Source organism: Octopus bimaculoides, chromosome 3 (assembly GCF_046866305.1).
Source record: "Octopus bimaculoides isolate indiv1 chromosome 3, ASM4686630v1, whole genome shotgun sequence".
In the NCBI taxonomy this organism is placed as follows: domain Eukaryota; kingdom Metazoa; phylum Mollusca; class Cephalopoda; order Octopoda; family Octopodidae; genus Octopus; species Octopus bimaculoides.
Genome location: NC_142930.1, coordinates 134,117,562 through 134,132,917, shown reverse-complemented (window position 1 = coordinate 134,132,917; position 15,356 = coordinate 134,117,562). Strand labels below are relative to the sequence as shown.

Sequence of the window (15,356 nt, the reverse complement as noted above, 5' to 3'; positions counted from 1 at the left end):
TTAGGGTATAAGGGCAGGTATGAGGATTAACGACAAGAGCAACTAAAGGCTGGCTCATTAGAGATGAAGAAACAAGTAGAAATATCAATGGCTGCAGCATCAAAATAAGGTCAAAATCAGATTATTCTATTTTAGGTCGATGTCCATAGACGCAGGCATGGGTGTGTGGCAAACGATTCGCTGCCAAATCGCATGATTCTGGGTTCATTCCCATACATGGTACCTTTGAAAAATGCCTTTTACTATAGCCTCAGACTAACCAAAGCCTTGTGAGTGCATTTGGTAGACGGAAACTGAAAGAAGCATGTCGTGTATGTGTATATATATGTGTGTGTGTGTGTGTGTGTGTGTGTGTGTGTGTGTGTGTGTGTGTGTGTGTGTGTGTGTATGTGTGTGTGTGTGTGTGTTGTGTTTGGGTGTGTGTTTGTCCTCCACAACATCTTAACAACCGGTGTTGCTGTGTTTAGATGCCTGTAATTTAGTGATTCGATAAATGAGGAACGACAGAGTGCAGTGGAATTATTTTAGCATATGATCAGGTATAGCATACAGTTCATATTTTAAAATGATTCTGCTTGTCATTGCGTTACTTAGCCCGTTGGTAACGCTTTGACGTGATTAGAGAAAAAGAGGGCGAAAGAAAATAGGGAGAGGGAAAAAGAGGGAGGGAGAAGCGTCCATGACGTGAGATAGAGGGAATATAATTGTAACGCTTTCACGTGATTAGTTGAAAGGAAAGAGTGGAGAAAGGAAAGGAGCGAGACAAAGAGGATAAGGCGAAGAGTGAGACTGGAAGAGGGAGGAAGAGAGAGAGAGAGAGAGGGGGGGGAAAGAAAACAGACGGCGAGAGAAAAATAGGAAGAGAGAAGCATCCATGATGCGAGGTACGTGATGTGAGTGGTGATGTTCTGATGATGAGGTTAAAGAAGGACAGAGAGAGAGGGGTAGGGAGATAGAGGAGTAGGGGGAGGGGGAGGGGGAGGGGGAGGGGGAGGGGGAGGGGAGAGAAGGAAAGGAGAGAGAGGGGAAAAGAGAGAGGGAGAGAGAGAGGGAGAGAGAGTGGGAGAAAGAGAGAGGGAGAGAGAGAGTGGGAGAAAGAGAGAGGGAGAGAGAGAGGGAGAGAGAGATGGAGAGAGAGAGAGAGGGGGAGAGAGAGATGATGATGGTAGTGGTAGTCGAGATGGAGGCGGTGGTAACTGGATGGTGAAAAGTGTATTTTTTAAAATTAAACTACGTTTTTTCTATATCACCTATCAGTTAACGCATGCGCTTAAGTACAATTCCGTGAAATATTCTCGCTTATTTACGTGGCAGATATATGTTATTTAAACAAAGGTTGTATCATATGTACGGGATATTTTTTTTGTTTGTTTATGAGAAAAATGGAAAAATAGGAGTGAATATTTATTTTACGAGTACTGCATATTAAATCTATAAAATTGTGCAGAAAGTATGTTAAGTGTATATATAAAGTGCATTAAGTAATCATCGTGTTCCAATTTATTTCAACGAGTAGCAGATGAGTGATTATTTTTCCATAAAGACTCAACACAGGCTACATTTTCAGCTTTTTGGATAAAGTTTTCATAAATAACTCAATAAGTTTAGCTTTAATTCTGTGAAATATTCACAGGTCCCGCTAGTTTGATAACAATGTAAGAAATAAATTCTTTTCAACTCGTTAATATTGTTGTTGTATCATTCACATTGTGTCATTTGCTGTTTTTGTCCGTTTCTTTCTTTCTTTCTTTCTTTCTTTCTTTCTTTCTTTCTTTCTTTCTTTCTTTCTTTCTTTCAGTAATAGCGTAACTTAGTTTAGACGATTTTGTAATTACATATATAATACGTATATCATACATATATATAATACAAAACCACATTAAAATAGAAATCCAGAAACGAAGACAGCACAAACATGAGCAAAGAAAGGAAACAGAAGAGAAAAAAGAAGGGGAAAAGGAAGAAAACAACAAAGGAAAAGGAACAGCATGAATTCAACACTAACTGCTTCAACTTGTCGCACATCACAAGGTTCAATGGGACCTACTAAAGCAAGCCAACATGCTCGCGGCATTACTGCGAACAATGGCGAAACTGAGACGTTGGAACAGCCAGGCACACTCACAGGCATCACGTGACACCTCGGTAAGGTGAACAGCCAAAGATGACAAGAACTTTGTTGTTAGCAGCTCAGCCCTTCCAAACGTCTCAAACATCACAGGTTGGACGATATTAGTTCACTCATAAGCTCCGGTAATTAAGGATTTTGTTCTGTTCGGTTATGGAATCAGTGATCCTGCCTTTTATTGCAGCATCAGGGGTGTGGGAGGGAGAAAAGGAGTCACAGATTGTGACAAACCGGATGAGGGGCAAAGGGTAAAACCGCCTGGTCTCTTCCCATCACTTCTGGATAATCACGACGTCAACGGAACAGCCTGTTCGTGAAATTAATGTGCACGTGGCTGAGCACTCCGCATACACTACTCTCAACGTAGTAATCAGGGAGATTCAGCATGACACAAAGTGTGACAAGGCTGGCCCTTAGAAATACAGGAACTACTCATTTTTTTTTCAGTTGAGTGAACTAGAACAACGTGAAATAAAGTATTTTGCTCAGGGGCACAACGCGTTGCCGGGAACTGAACTCATGACTTTACGATCGAGGGATCTATTTTAAAACGGGGGCCACCGTTTTCATTAACGTTTTACGTAGTGTTTTTGGTACCGAAAGACTTTCAAACTTCGTATACTTATCTATTTTGTGTTATAGAACAGAAAAATATTTTTGTATTCGAATTTATTTCATGTAAAACATTGTCTTATTTCGATAATTTCAACCAATCACTGACAAGTATTCAGTTGTTTACATTGACACCTTTGGCTGATTAAGCGGTGTAAAGCGTATTTAATCTCCATAGCTTCGTTTTATTTGCTTTTTTCATTTTAAATTTGCTGTTTTACCCTAACCCTAACCGTAGGGTTAGGGTTAGGGTTAGGGTTAGGGTTAGGGTTAGGGTTAGCCTATAATAGAAAGGTTTATCTGCTACTGCCAATATGCTTCAGCCATTTTTTGACAAGGAAATAATAATTTTATCACCGATAGAATTGTTTCAGAATCGTTTGTTTATGTAGTCGGCACTTAATGTATATCGGCTGAATGGACGTCAGTGATTGGTTGAAATTACAGAAATACGACAACTTTAACATGGAATAACTTAGGGATTTCTTTTTTTTTAAAGAAGACTAAGAGAAAAAGATGTTTTATATGACACATTCTACCAGTGTTCCAAGTTTGAAAGTGTTTCGTTAAGAAAATACTGTGGCCCCCGTTTTAAAATAGATCCCGATCGAGAGCCGAATACCCTAACCACTTAACCACATATATAACACTAATCCTAATCACTAAGGCACTAATTATATATATATAATTATTAAATAATCTAAACATAACTTATTTATTTCCCTAAGTTCTCAGAAGTAGAGGCAATTACTGTTCCATGCCAAACATAATGTGATAAAGTAAATTTCAGTTAAATAAAGTGTTTTAATTTATACACAAGTCAACTATTTGTCCCCTCATCGCAAGCATTGAAATTTGTGTATCAGTATAGTTACATGGATAATAATATTTCTATCATTAGTTAAGGCGGTTAACTGGCAGAATCGTTAGCACGCTGGGAAAAATACTTAGCGGCATTTCGTCTGTCTTTACGGTCTGAGTTTAAATTCCACCAAGGTCGAATTTGCCTTTCATCCTCTCGGAGTCCATAAAGTAACGACCAATCGAATAGTGGGGCTGAGGTAATCCCCTCCCCGAAATTGCTGATTTTTTACTAAAATCTGAAATCAATATTTCCATTATTAGTTAAAAGTGGAGACGCATGGCTCAGTAGTTAGAGTGTCAGGCACATAATCATGGGGTAGTGAGTTCGATTCCCTGACCGGGCTGTGTGATGTGTTTTTGAGTAAAACCTTTTATTTCACATTGCTCCAGTTCACTCAGCTGTAGAAATGAGTTGCGACGTCACTGGTGCCAAGCTGTATCAGCCTTTGTCTTTCCCTTGGATAACATTGGCGGCGTGCGTGAAGCCTGAATGCACGGATGACTGTTGGTCTTTCATAAACCACCTTGTTCGGACTTGTGCTTCGAAGGGGAACTTTTTAGATGCAATCCCAGGGTCATTCATGACCGAAGCGATGTGTGTGATTTTACCCATTTTTTTATCATTAGCTAATTTAAGGCACCATAATAATACATTCTTTGTATAAGTCTTCCTTCAGTTTTCAATAACGTGATGTACACGAACACTACCGTTTATCGTACGCTTATTTTAAATAAATTTTAACTTTCATTTCGTATTTTACGTTGAACATTAATTGCCTTTATTTCTCACGAGAAATATGAAAGAAAAAGGGAAACAACTATACAACCCTGCTACCAGAAAGGGAAATGAATAAAAGATTAAAATTGATTTTGTGAATGAATGATATTAGCATTACATTTACAAATGACTGTAGTGGAAGTACTAAAATCTAAACATATGATGTAACTTAATAATTTTATTTGTGGGTCCATCTGAATAAAACCAATAGGAAATTATTTGTTGATAAGGTTTACTTTGGTAAATATATTGACAAGAATAAAAGAAATGTATATTTGTTATTTGTCATACATATGTTATTTATATTTTTAATGTTATAATTTTTATTTTACAGGGAAATATATGTTTGCCTCTGCAGTGGGCTTTCCTGGTCAAAAAACGTATTTGAAAACAAAAACCTTTACTATTGCGGCTAACAGTCTTAGTTTCTACTATTACATGTCTGGAAGAGAAATGGGGAAACTAAATATTTATAGTAAAAGTAAATCAAGACAAACTCTAATGAAAACTTTATCAGGCAATCAAGGTAATAAATGGAAGTATGCATGTATCCCTCTGACAAATAAATATAGGTAAGAAAAATTTCTTGGTTTTAATTTCATTTTAAATGCTCACTATTTATTTTCTGTTGGTCTGTCTAATCAGATAATCCGTCTTAGTTTAACTGCTCACTTCTAGCATTCCATCTAATTAGCATAGAATAGTTCATTTGCACGATAGTTCATTAGCATAGAATAGTTCATTTGCACGAACTTCCGATAACATTTCTCTTACCGCAGTCACTGATCTAAACATGTCTCACTTCAACATATTCTGAAACAATCTCATTTGTCTATGAGGGACTGAAAAGTTTAGATTTCATTTTCCATCTTCAGGGTTAGAAAATATTCCAAATATTTCAACTTTAGACAGCTGACCAGACTTGCAAATAAGCTTTTGAACAGTTGATGGTTCTTTATAAATTACCAAAACAACTTTCATTAGTATAGTATATTAGTATAGTATATTATATTTCCGTATACAAACATCCTGGATAGAATCTTTTAAACGATAAACAGAATTTATCCAATGGCTTATCAAATATTCTCTCTACCTATTCGCTAGACACAAAAAACATCAATGCAATAATAAGGTTTTTTCGCCTTAGCTGTCATTCACAAAACTGCTAACGTCAAAGAAATAATATATCCGTCAAATGTAAATAATTTAAATAATATAAAAGAAATAATCGTCTACCCTGTCCTTTCTAAGAGAATGGCATAGGATTAAAAGGGGGTTTTGCTGATATTTTTGGCAGCCCAAGTGACCATTTAAAACTTGCATCGTCTGCTTGAGTATTTCGCAGTAACTTCCACTCATGACAGAAATAATTAAATGTAAATATTATTCTAAAACTTGATAATTTTAGTATCTATAATTTTCAAGTTTTAGTAATGAAATCTTTTCAATGATCTTTCACGAGCTGAGGCACCACGGAAAGTCCAATGTCAGCACTGGTCGTTCACACTGTTAATCATAAGAAGCTCGTATCCTTACAATTATAAACAGTTCTCTCTTTTTATAAAATATGATAATGGTGCCATAAGCCAATGTTGATTTCTACTTTCGTCGTCGTCGTCGGCGTCGTCGTCGTCGTCATCATCATCATCATCATCATCATCATCATCGTCGTCGTCGTCACTGTTCAACGTCCATTTTCTATATTAAAATGGGTTGTTCAGTTTGACAGGAGTTCACCATCTTGGAGCTGTCCAGACTACAATTCTCGGTTTAGGCATAGTTTCTATGGTTGGGTGCCTTTACTTACGCCAGCAACTTTACAAGAGTGTTGCTGGGTGTTTTTTATACTGCCACTGGCATAGGTGCGTTTTCGCAGCACTGACATGAATGCATTTCACGTGGCACTAGTACGAGTGCATTTCAAGTGGCACCAGCACGAGTGTATTTTATGTGGCACCGATAACTACAAAGGACATACCTGTATGTATGGTTGACCGCGATTTTACTTAACTTGATGCATCTTCTCAAGTACAGCAAATTGTCTCAAATCCTGATCTCTTGTCATTTCCTCAGCGAGGTCCAGTGTTTGAAGATCCTTTCTCACCGTTTCGCCCAATGCCTTCCTGGGTCTACCCCTTCCGTAGGTCCCACCCCTAATTAGAGCTTGGCACTTCTTTACGAAGCTGTCCTCATCCATATGCATCAAATGACCAAACGTGCGCAGTCTTCTCTCTTGCACATATCTGATGCTTCTTATACCCAGTTTTCCTCTTAAATCATTTACACTCTGTCATGCATGCACACTGGCATTACCCATCCAGCAGAGCATGTTAACTTCATTTCTTTCAAGTCTTCGCAAGTCTTCAGTAGTCATAACCCACTTCTCTGTAGCATAGCTGTACGTACAGAGGCTTCATAAATCTGCTTTTCATTCTGAGGAAGAGGCCCTTAGTTTCGGAAAGAGAAGCTCTCTGAAATTTGCTAAGCCCGTTCTTATTCTCGTAGCTACACTTTTAGAGCTTCCTCTTCCACTGCTAACTTGGTCACCTAGGTAACAGAAACTACCTACTACTTCTAAGGATTCCCACCCACAAGCATTTGAGGAAGTCTATTTTGTGCACATTTTTAGTACTTATTGTACCTCTAATTTGTTACCGCTACACCTGTTATGTGTCCAAGGCTTACACTATGTACGACGTATGGAGTTTCTACCAACACACTTCTTATACATCAAGCAGGGCTATCTCTCAGAAGGGATTATGCTTTGTCTGTTTTCCTACTTATTAGGACTTTGGTCTTAACTAAATTAACTCTAAAACCCTTAGATTACAGGCTTTCTTTCCACGCCTGAATTCCTTCTCTAGGTCAGGTAGTGATTCAGCTATAAAAACAAGGTCATCCCTAGCTTCTGCATTGACCACTAGAAGGGAACAGGTGACCCTGTCAACGGCTTTCTGGATGTCAACAAAAAACCAAGTATTGAGGTATATTTTTACCTAAATACTTCTGCAGTTGCCTTACCAGGAATATAGCATCAATCGTGCTTCTCCCAGCGGTTTTCAGCTTTGTGGTTTCCAAGGAAATTTTTAACAACTTGAACAAAAGATGTAAATGCTCCTAGGTCATTCTCATTAAGATTAGATGGAAACGATGAATCGTGGGTGACACTGCACATCTGTTGTCCAGTGAAAACTCCAGCTTCTATCCTAACATTTGTCTATGTTCCTTTGAATTTATCCTCTAAATATTACACATATGTTTTGTGTAGCCCAACTGTAACTCAAGAAGTAATGATACAACTTTAAGATCGCCACAAATATTCCGTATGTGGTCCTTATACTTGATTTGTCTTAACAGCAGTTCCGATTTTTCGTAAGTCTTGCTAAGGCCAGTGGCATGTGCTACAGGTATGAAAGGTTTTTCCTTACTGTTGTGCAGTAATACAGCTTTAAGGCTAGCTTTACTAGAGTCAATGAACAGTTTCCATTCTTTTGGATTATAGCGAAGGACAATCCTTTCCATCAAGCCACTGATATCGTGACAGAAACAAATGTTTTCCGCCTGTAAGTAAAGTTTTAAAAACTGCAAGTTTTAATGGTGGAAATGGGAAAACTTTGATGTTTGGCTGGAGAGAAATGCCATTCTTGAAGTCTAGAACCAAGCCACTCTGCCTTTTAGTTTTGGTAATTTCAAATCGCTCACTACATCATTTAATTCTGATTGATTTAATAAACGTGGGGAACTAGTTGCATCTGGAACATATACGCCATCTTTACCTATTCCTACATCACAAGCAGAATCTTAGGATGAACTGCTGTTTATTGTCGTTGCTGGTGGAACTGGTGGTGGATTTGCTTCATCGCGTGGTACTGATTTTATTGCTGATTCATAATATTTGCTATTCTTTGTGAAACCAGCAATTTTTCTCAAATAAAGATAATAACCATTGAAGTGATTTTTCAGCTCACCCTAAACCATGAGGATTGAGAATGGCATAGCTTTCCTTTTATCATTCATCCAATCTGTTAACATTCCATTGCAATGTGTACAGAAAATATGTGGTGCCCAGTCCCTCCCTGGCTCTCCTAATTTACAGACAAAATAATACCTGTAGGCAAGTTCAATCTTTGTTGTTATGTTTCTACGTTATGGCTTAGGTGTATATTGTCCACAGATATCGTAGAGGTTGTCTGGGTGACTTACAGAACCACGTCTATTTGATTGCATTTTAATTACCATACAATATCTGAAAAAACAAAACGTAGAAAGTAATAATTATGATGTACAAAATACAAATAAATACACACCGTAATACAAAATAAGTTATCACAGCTTCTTACTTGTTTACAAGCAAAGAGCTTGAACAACTGCTCTATTTGTCTATCACGTAGAAATGACCGTTGGACCTTCTGCCATCTCCGGATAAATTTTATTGATCAAAAGCCGATTAAGCCGATTAAAACTAAAAACTGGACGTAGGAAAACTTCTAGAAAATTTTTGTGATTTCAATTTTATACAAAAATCTATACAAAAAATCTAATCACAGATTTGAAATCAGCATACAGAAATTAGCTAAGAACACCTTTTTGGTCTTCTGTAACAAAATCTTTCTGGCCTAGTGTTATCTATCTCTCTATACAAAAAAATCCTTTGTATCTCAGTTCCCAATGCATTCTCAAAAGGTCCAACCAAATCAAATCAAATTTTACATGGTACTACTATGAAACCACAGGAGTGTGAAAATGTAATTTTTTGGGGGGGTGGGGGGATTAAAACAATGCAACATTGGCACTAGTTCGTATTACGTCTGAAAACTGCAAAAATAAAAGTGAAACCGTCGACGGAGTAAGTTATCACTTTTATATAGTTTCACTTTTAATAGATTCACCACCATCATCATCATCATCGTTTAACGTCCGCTTACCATGCTTGCATGGGTTGGACGGTTTGACTGGGTACTGGTGAGCCAGATGGCTGCACCAGGCTCCAATCTGATCTGGCAGAGTTTCTACAGCTGGGTGCCCTTCCTAACGCCAACCACCCCAACGGCACGGGGCCAGTCAACGGCCCTGGCAACGATCACGCTCGGACGATGCTCTTAGCGCTCCACTAGCACGGATGTCAATCATGCGGTGCTGTCATCAAATTTGATTTCGATTTCACTTGCCTCAACAGGTCTTCGCAAGCAGAGTTTAGTGTCCAATGAAAGAAAGGTACGCATAAGTGGGCTGATTACACCACTGGCATAGGCCACGGGTTATGGTCTCACTTGGTTCGCTGGGTCTTCTCAAGCACAGAATATTTCCAAAGGTCTCGGTCCCTAGTCCTTGCCTCGGTGAAGCCTAATGTTCGAAGGTCGTGCTTCACTACCTCATCCCAGGTCTTCCTGGGTCTACCTCTTCCACAGTTTCCATCAACCGCTAGCGTGTAGCACTTTTTCAAACAGCTATGCTTATCCATTCGCACCACATGACCATACCAGCGCAGTCGTCTCTCTTGTACACTACATCTGATGCTTCTTAAATCCAACTTTTCTCTCAAGGTACTTATACTGTCGAGTATGCACACTGACATTACACATCCAGCGGAGCATACTGGCTTCGTTCCTTGCAAGCTTATGCATGTCCTCAGCCGCCACGGCCCATATTTCACTGCCATGTAGCATGGCTGTTCGTACACATGCGTCATACAGTCTACCTTTTACACTGAGCGAGAGGCCCTTTCTCACCAGCATAAGTAGGAGCTCTTTGAACTTTGCCCAGGCTATTCTCATTCTAGCATCTACATTTTCAGAGCACCCAGCCCCGCTACAAACTTCGTCACCCAGGCAACGGGAGCTGTCAACTACTTCTAGTTTTTTCTCCCTGGGATGTGGCAGAAGTTATTCGCTGCACATTTTCAGTGTTTATTGCTCCTGAGCAACTGCCACATACAACCCTTCCTTTGATATTGCTGCGCCTCTTATGTGTCCATAACTTACACTGGGTACATCTTATAGAGTTTCTACCTATGACTTTTCTACAGATCGAGCAGGGTCATCAACCTGAAGGGGTTTGTTGTTTGTCTGCCTTCCTACTTATTAGGACTTTGGTTTTAGCTAGGTTGACTCTAAGACCCTTTGATTCTAATCCTTGCTTCCACGCCTGAAACTTCTCCTCTAGTTCTGATAGTGACTTAGCAATTAGAGCAAGGTCATCAGTATAGAGGAGCTCCCAGGGGCATCCTGTCTTGAATTCCTCTGTTATTGCTTGGAGGACAATGATAAATAGGAGGAGGTTGAAGACTGAACCCTGGTGGACCCCTACCTCTACCCGGAATTCTTCACTGTACTTGTTGCCAGCCCTCACCTTACTTACTTATTTATATGTGTGTGTGTGTGTGTGTGTGTGTGTGTGTGTGTGTGTGTGAGAGTGTGTAAGTATGTATATAGGTATATATATATATATATATATATATATATATATATATATATATATATATATATATATATATATATATATATATATATGTATGTGTGTGTGTGTGTGTGTATGTGTGTTTACTCTTTTACTGCTTTATTTGATTCAGTCATTTGGCTGCAGCCATGCTTGAGCACCGCCTTTAATTGAAAAAGCGACCCCTTGACTTATTCTTTGCAAGCCTGGTATTTATTCTATCAATTTTTTGGCCGAACCGCTAAGTTACGGGGGAGGTAAACACACCACTATCGGTTGTCAAACCATGGTGAGAGGACAAACAGACACACAAACACACACACACACACGACGGGCTTCTTTCAGTTTTCGTCTGTCAAATCCACTCACAAGCATTGGTCGACCCGAGGGCATAGTACAAAAACTTGACCAAGGTGCTACGCTGTGGTATTGAATCCGGAACCATGTGGTTGATAAGCAAGCTACTTTATTTCAATAAACTTCGCCATGAAGGCGTTACAAAGAGTGAACAAACAAGGACATACAAGCATAGTGTGAAGTAGCTTCTAATACGAATAAAAATTCAATGTTTGGTGAATGAAAATCTAAAAATCTACATATAGTTACACAATAATTATTATACTAGTAATAATTTTTAAAGGAAGGAAAGGAACCCATCCATCCGGGTAGAACCTTTACTCTTACCAACGACCCCACCTACCTCGTGTCGGTCACTCTCTGCTTGCTCGCCATAGGCATCCATCTTTTCACAAATATATCTCGTGACAGACACCTCTTCTCCAGCCTGATCTTACTACTGAGATGGTCAACTTCTTTAGTTATAAAGAAGTTGATCAACCCCTGGCCAGAGACAAAGGTACCTGTCACTATGCCTTTCACACGCGTCTTCCATACCGTTTCTTTCAGTATGGCTACTATGCAGAAAAAACAAGCCTTCCTTTCCATGTTAAGGGAAGGAGGTGGCACAATCTCGATGATAGACTCAGCCGATAGCTGAACTCTTCCCATCACTGACAACAGTTGTTCGACAAAACTATCAGTCCCGATAATTCCGGACACTCCACGAATGCGTGCAAGACGGTTTCCCTGTCTTTCCCACATCTCGGGCATGTCGGCGAGACGGCACTTCTGTGCGTTGATAGCTTATCACGAACCGGTAACGCCGCACGGAAGCACTGCCAAGCTAAGGATTTCTGGTAATTATCCAGATACCCTGGCCCGAACGTTAACCGATTTCCATCGTAGCTCAGGGTCTCCCCCAAGGCGCCTTCAGACATGGTCTCTACTAACCCGCAATAAAAATCCACGGTGGAACTCCTGTTGCTTGCATTTCATCTGTCTCTACGCTCTGAGTTCAAATTTTGCAGAAGTCGACTTTACTTTTCATCTTTTCAGGGTCGATAAATTAAGTACTAGTTGCGTACTGGTGTCAATCTAATTGACTGGCCCCATCCTCAAAATCTTCGGGTCCTCTGCCCAGGGCAGAAAAAATTACCTTACACAATTACGAACACAGCAGCATATATAAGTCATGCTGGTTAGGATTTGAAGATATTTTAAGCCAATCATAAAAAGTCGATGACTTTAGATATTTTCTTTGACCTTATGTAAACTTTCATAACTTTTCCTACCTATTAAAACGTTTCTATTTTCTTTTTAAATGTTTATTTGAAGAAATCTGCAAATCATATTCGAAGCTGTTCAAGGATCTGGTTACATGAGTGATATAGCTATTGATGATCTGACCATGTCAACAAACAACTGTTCATGTAAGAGAATAAATATATTATTACATGTTACCAACAATGCTACTATTGATAATTAGCTTTAACTATTATGTATATGAACACCAGAAGCATTAAAAGAAAATTTGAAAAATATTCTTCATCTTCTTTTAAATATGTTTCCAATTTTTAAATATCCTACTGACATGCATTTGTGTCTCATATAATGATGTTTGCAAAATATGGAGTGTCTCTGCTTCTGCTTAAACCCGAAATTCACCTATGGTTTGCTTAAAGAAGTCTATTCTAGGTTTGCTCGTTCAATACTAGATACAAGTGCATCATACGAGAGGTCCTCTCCCTAGTAACTGAGTCTACTGTAGACAATTGACTCTTCACCATCAAATACTGTCCTAATATCTTGAGAAGGAAAAGTACACATTGGATAAGTGAAGCCTGGCAAACACCTGATATACTGGATAGATATGATTGAAATGATTGCGACCATATATGTCTGGTCAGCATGCACCTTGGGTGAGACATCAGAAACAACATAATACAATAGAATGTATATATAAAACGTTGTACTTATTACACTCTTGCTCAGTGTGAAAACAGCTTGGAAATTCAGTTTCCACAATAAATGTTCTTGCATTCAGCAATAAAAATGTGTTACTATGAAATAGTGTTAAATATACCAAACATTCCAAATAGTCAGTATTTTACTCTGCCTGTTGATGTTTGATGAAGGCACATAGCTTAGTGGTCGGGATGATCGGCTCATAATCGAAAGGTCATGAGTTCGATTCCCGGCAGGGCGTTTTGTTCTTGATCAAGATATTTTTTTATGTTGCTCCAGTTTACTCAGCTGGCAAAATTGAGTTTTACCTGTAATTCGAAGGGCCGGCCTTGTCACATTCTGTGTCACGCAGAATTTGCTTGAGAAATACGTTAAAGGTATGCGTGTCTGTGGAGTGCTCAGCCACTTGCACGTTAATTTCACAAGCAGGTTGTTCCGTTGATCAGATCAACCGATGTAGTGCCACTTATTGTTATTTGAATCCGATGCATATTCTTGCTTGATTACTAACTAGCTCTTGTCTAGATTTTCAAATGAACATATGCATAATAAAGAAAGATTTACACATACACTTGTGTATGTGATGTTTTCAACTGCATCTGTGTGTAGATTGATGGATGTTCAGATATGTATCTAAATGAATGCAAAAACTAAATTTCATTTTTATCTCTAGAGTTGTTTACAGGAGGTCCCCAATCAAATATCTGTATTCTAAAATATGTAAATTTGAGAAATATTGAAAGCGATACGAGTCTGTCAAAATGATATTTTGCTCACAGGTTGAAAGGTTTGTTGGTGGTTCTAGGAAAACAAATAATAATAGCTTTAAAATAAACTGAGCAAGGAGCATAATAAGCACAAAAAGGTGTGAGACACCGGATTTTGATTATACCATATTCAAATTCGTAATGGTTAACCGGCCATATCCGGCCAAAATATTCTACATGTTTCATGTTCAAACTGGCCAGTTTGAAAGCCAACCCTACAACATAATTCCCAAAATACAATATAATCCTACAATATCTTTCCATAAATTAAGTTATCTCATTAAAATCTCAAAGCTATGAGATAATCCATGTTTAATTCAAAACAATGTAATTGATTAAACATTATTTTTGATAGAATAATTTGAATGCTAGAGGGTTAAGTGTGAATATAAATCAATTTGTTAAGTGGGTAAACACTAAAAACAGCAACTGGCAGTGATCTCTACAATTAGGTCCACATCACTGATCATCATATATTGTGAACCAAGAATATATCTAGTAAGTAAACAGGTCAATCATTCTAACAAACTTGTGGATATATTGCCTGAAAGTTGTGGTCCATGGTGAAAGAATTGTAAAGAAATTGATTTTAGAATGTAACTTTGGTCATCAAATACATTGATTTTCTGAGTAACTGCTCAGAGATAATTGTTTTAACTACTTAAATCACACATTTTCCATTAATTTCAGTCTGGAATGCTTCCTGTAATTTTCGTGAAGACACTTGCAATTATGATATTGATTCTAAATATTCAAGGTACGGCTGGAGAACGAGCAGGTTGTCTGAACTAAGTGACCGTTCAGGTTCTGGTAATTAACTCTCTTTTCTTTATCATTATTTCAAGTAGAAATCGTATTCAAAATTTGAATTACTATTAAAGAATTACAGGAACTTCTATTTCCATATCTACAAGAAATCGTTTACATATTCTGGCAGAACTCTTTTCCAAATACCGGTAATTTTGCGATTCTCTGAGTATGAAATTCAAATCTCACCAAGATCAAATTTGTCGATCGTGTAAAGTCGATAAATAATGTACCCGTCTTGATAATCAGAATAATTATAACTGTAAGTTTGTTCCATTCGTTTGTATTACCCAAGGGAAATAACCTATCTGGATAAAGGAAGTAGTTAAGGAATAGTGTAGTACGTACTCGGTGCAAACACTGGTATACTAACGATGTGATATCTGGCAGATTACAAGAGAATCATAACTTCATATACGCTAAATAGATATGAATAGTCAATAGTAAGAACATCCTCAACTACTCACATTCTTCATTAGATGTTTTTTCATAGTTTGTTTCCTAGAGCATCACATTAGTGTTGGAATTGTGTAATAGTAATAAAAGTATAGAAGTAGTGGTCTTTGCTGATGCAACCAATTCCAGGATGTTATCCTATGTTAAAGTCATTGGCAATAGTATTATTTAAAATTCATATTGATGACCACTAAGTTGAGTTGAA

General features: G+C 38.1%; 1 protein-coding gene across 1 annotated transcript in view; it reads left to right on the top strand.

Annotated features, from left to right (window-relative positions):
- LOC106877512 (MAM and LDL-receptor class A domain-containing protein 1) overlaps positions 1-15,356 on the top strand; it is a 143,535-nt gene that overhangs the window by 30,870 nt on the left and 97,309 nt on the right. The window contains exons 6-8 of the mRNA XM_089349699.1: positions 4,717-4,954; positions 12,492-12,586; positions 14,579-14,698. Of these exons, the coding sequence (XP_089205825.1) occupies positions 4,717-4,954; positions 12,492-12,586; positions 14,579-14,698 (453 nt within the window). The remainder of the gene's footprint in view (positions 1-4,716; positions 4,955-12,491; positions 12,587-14,578; positions 14,699-15,356) is intronic.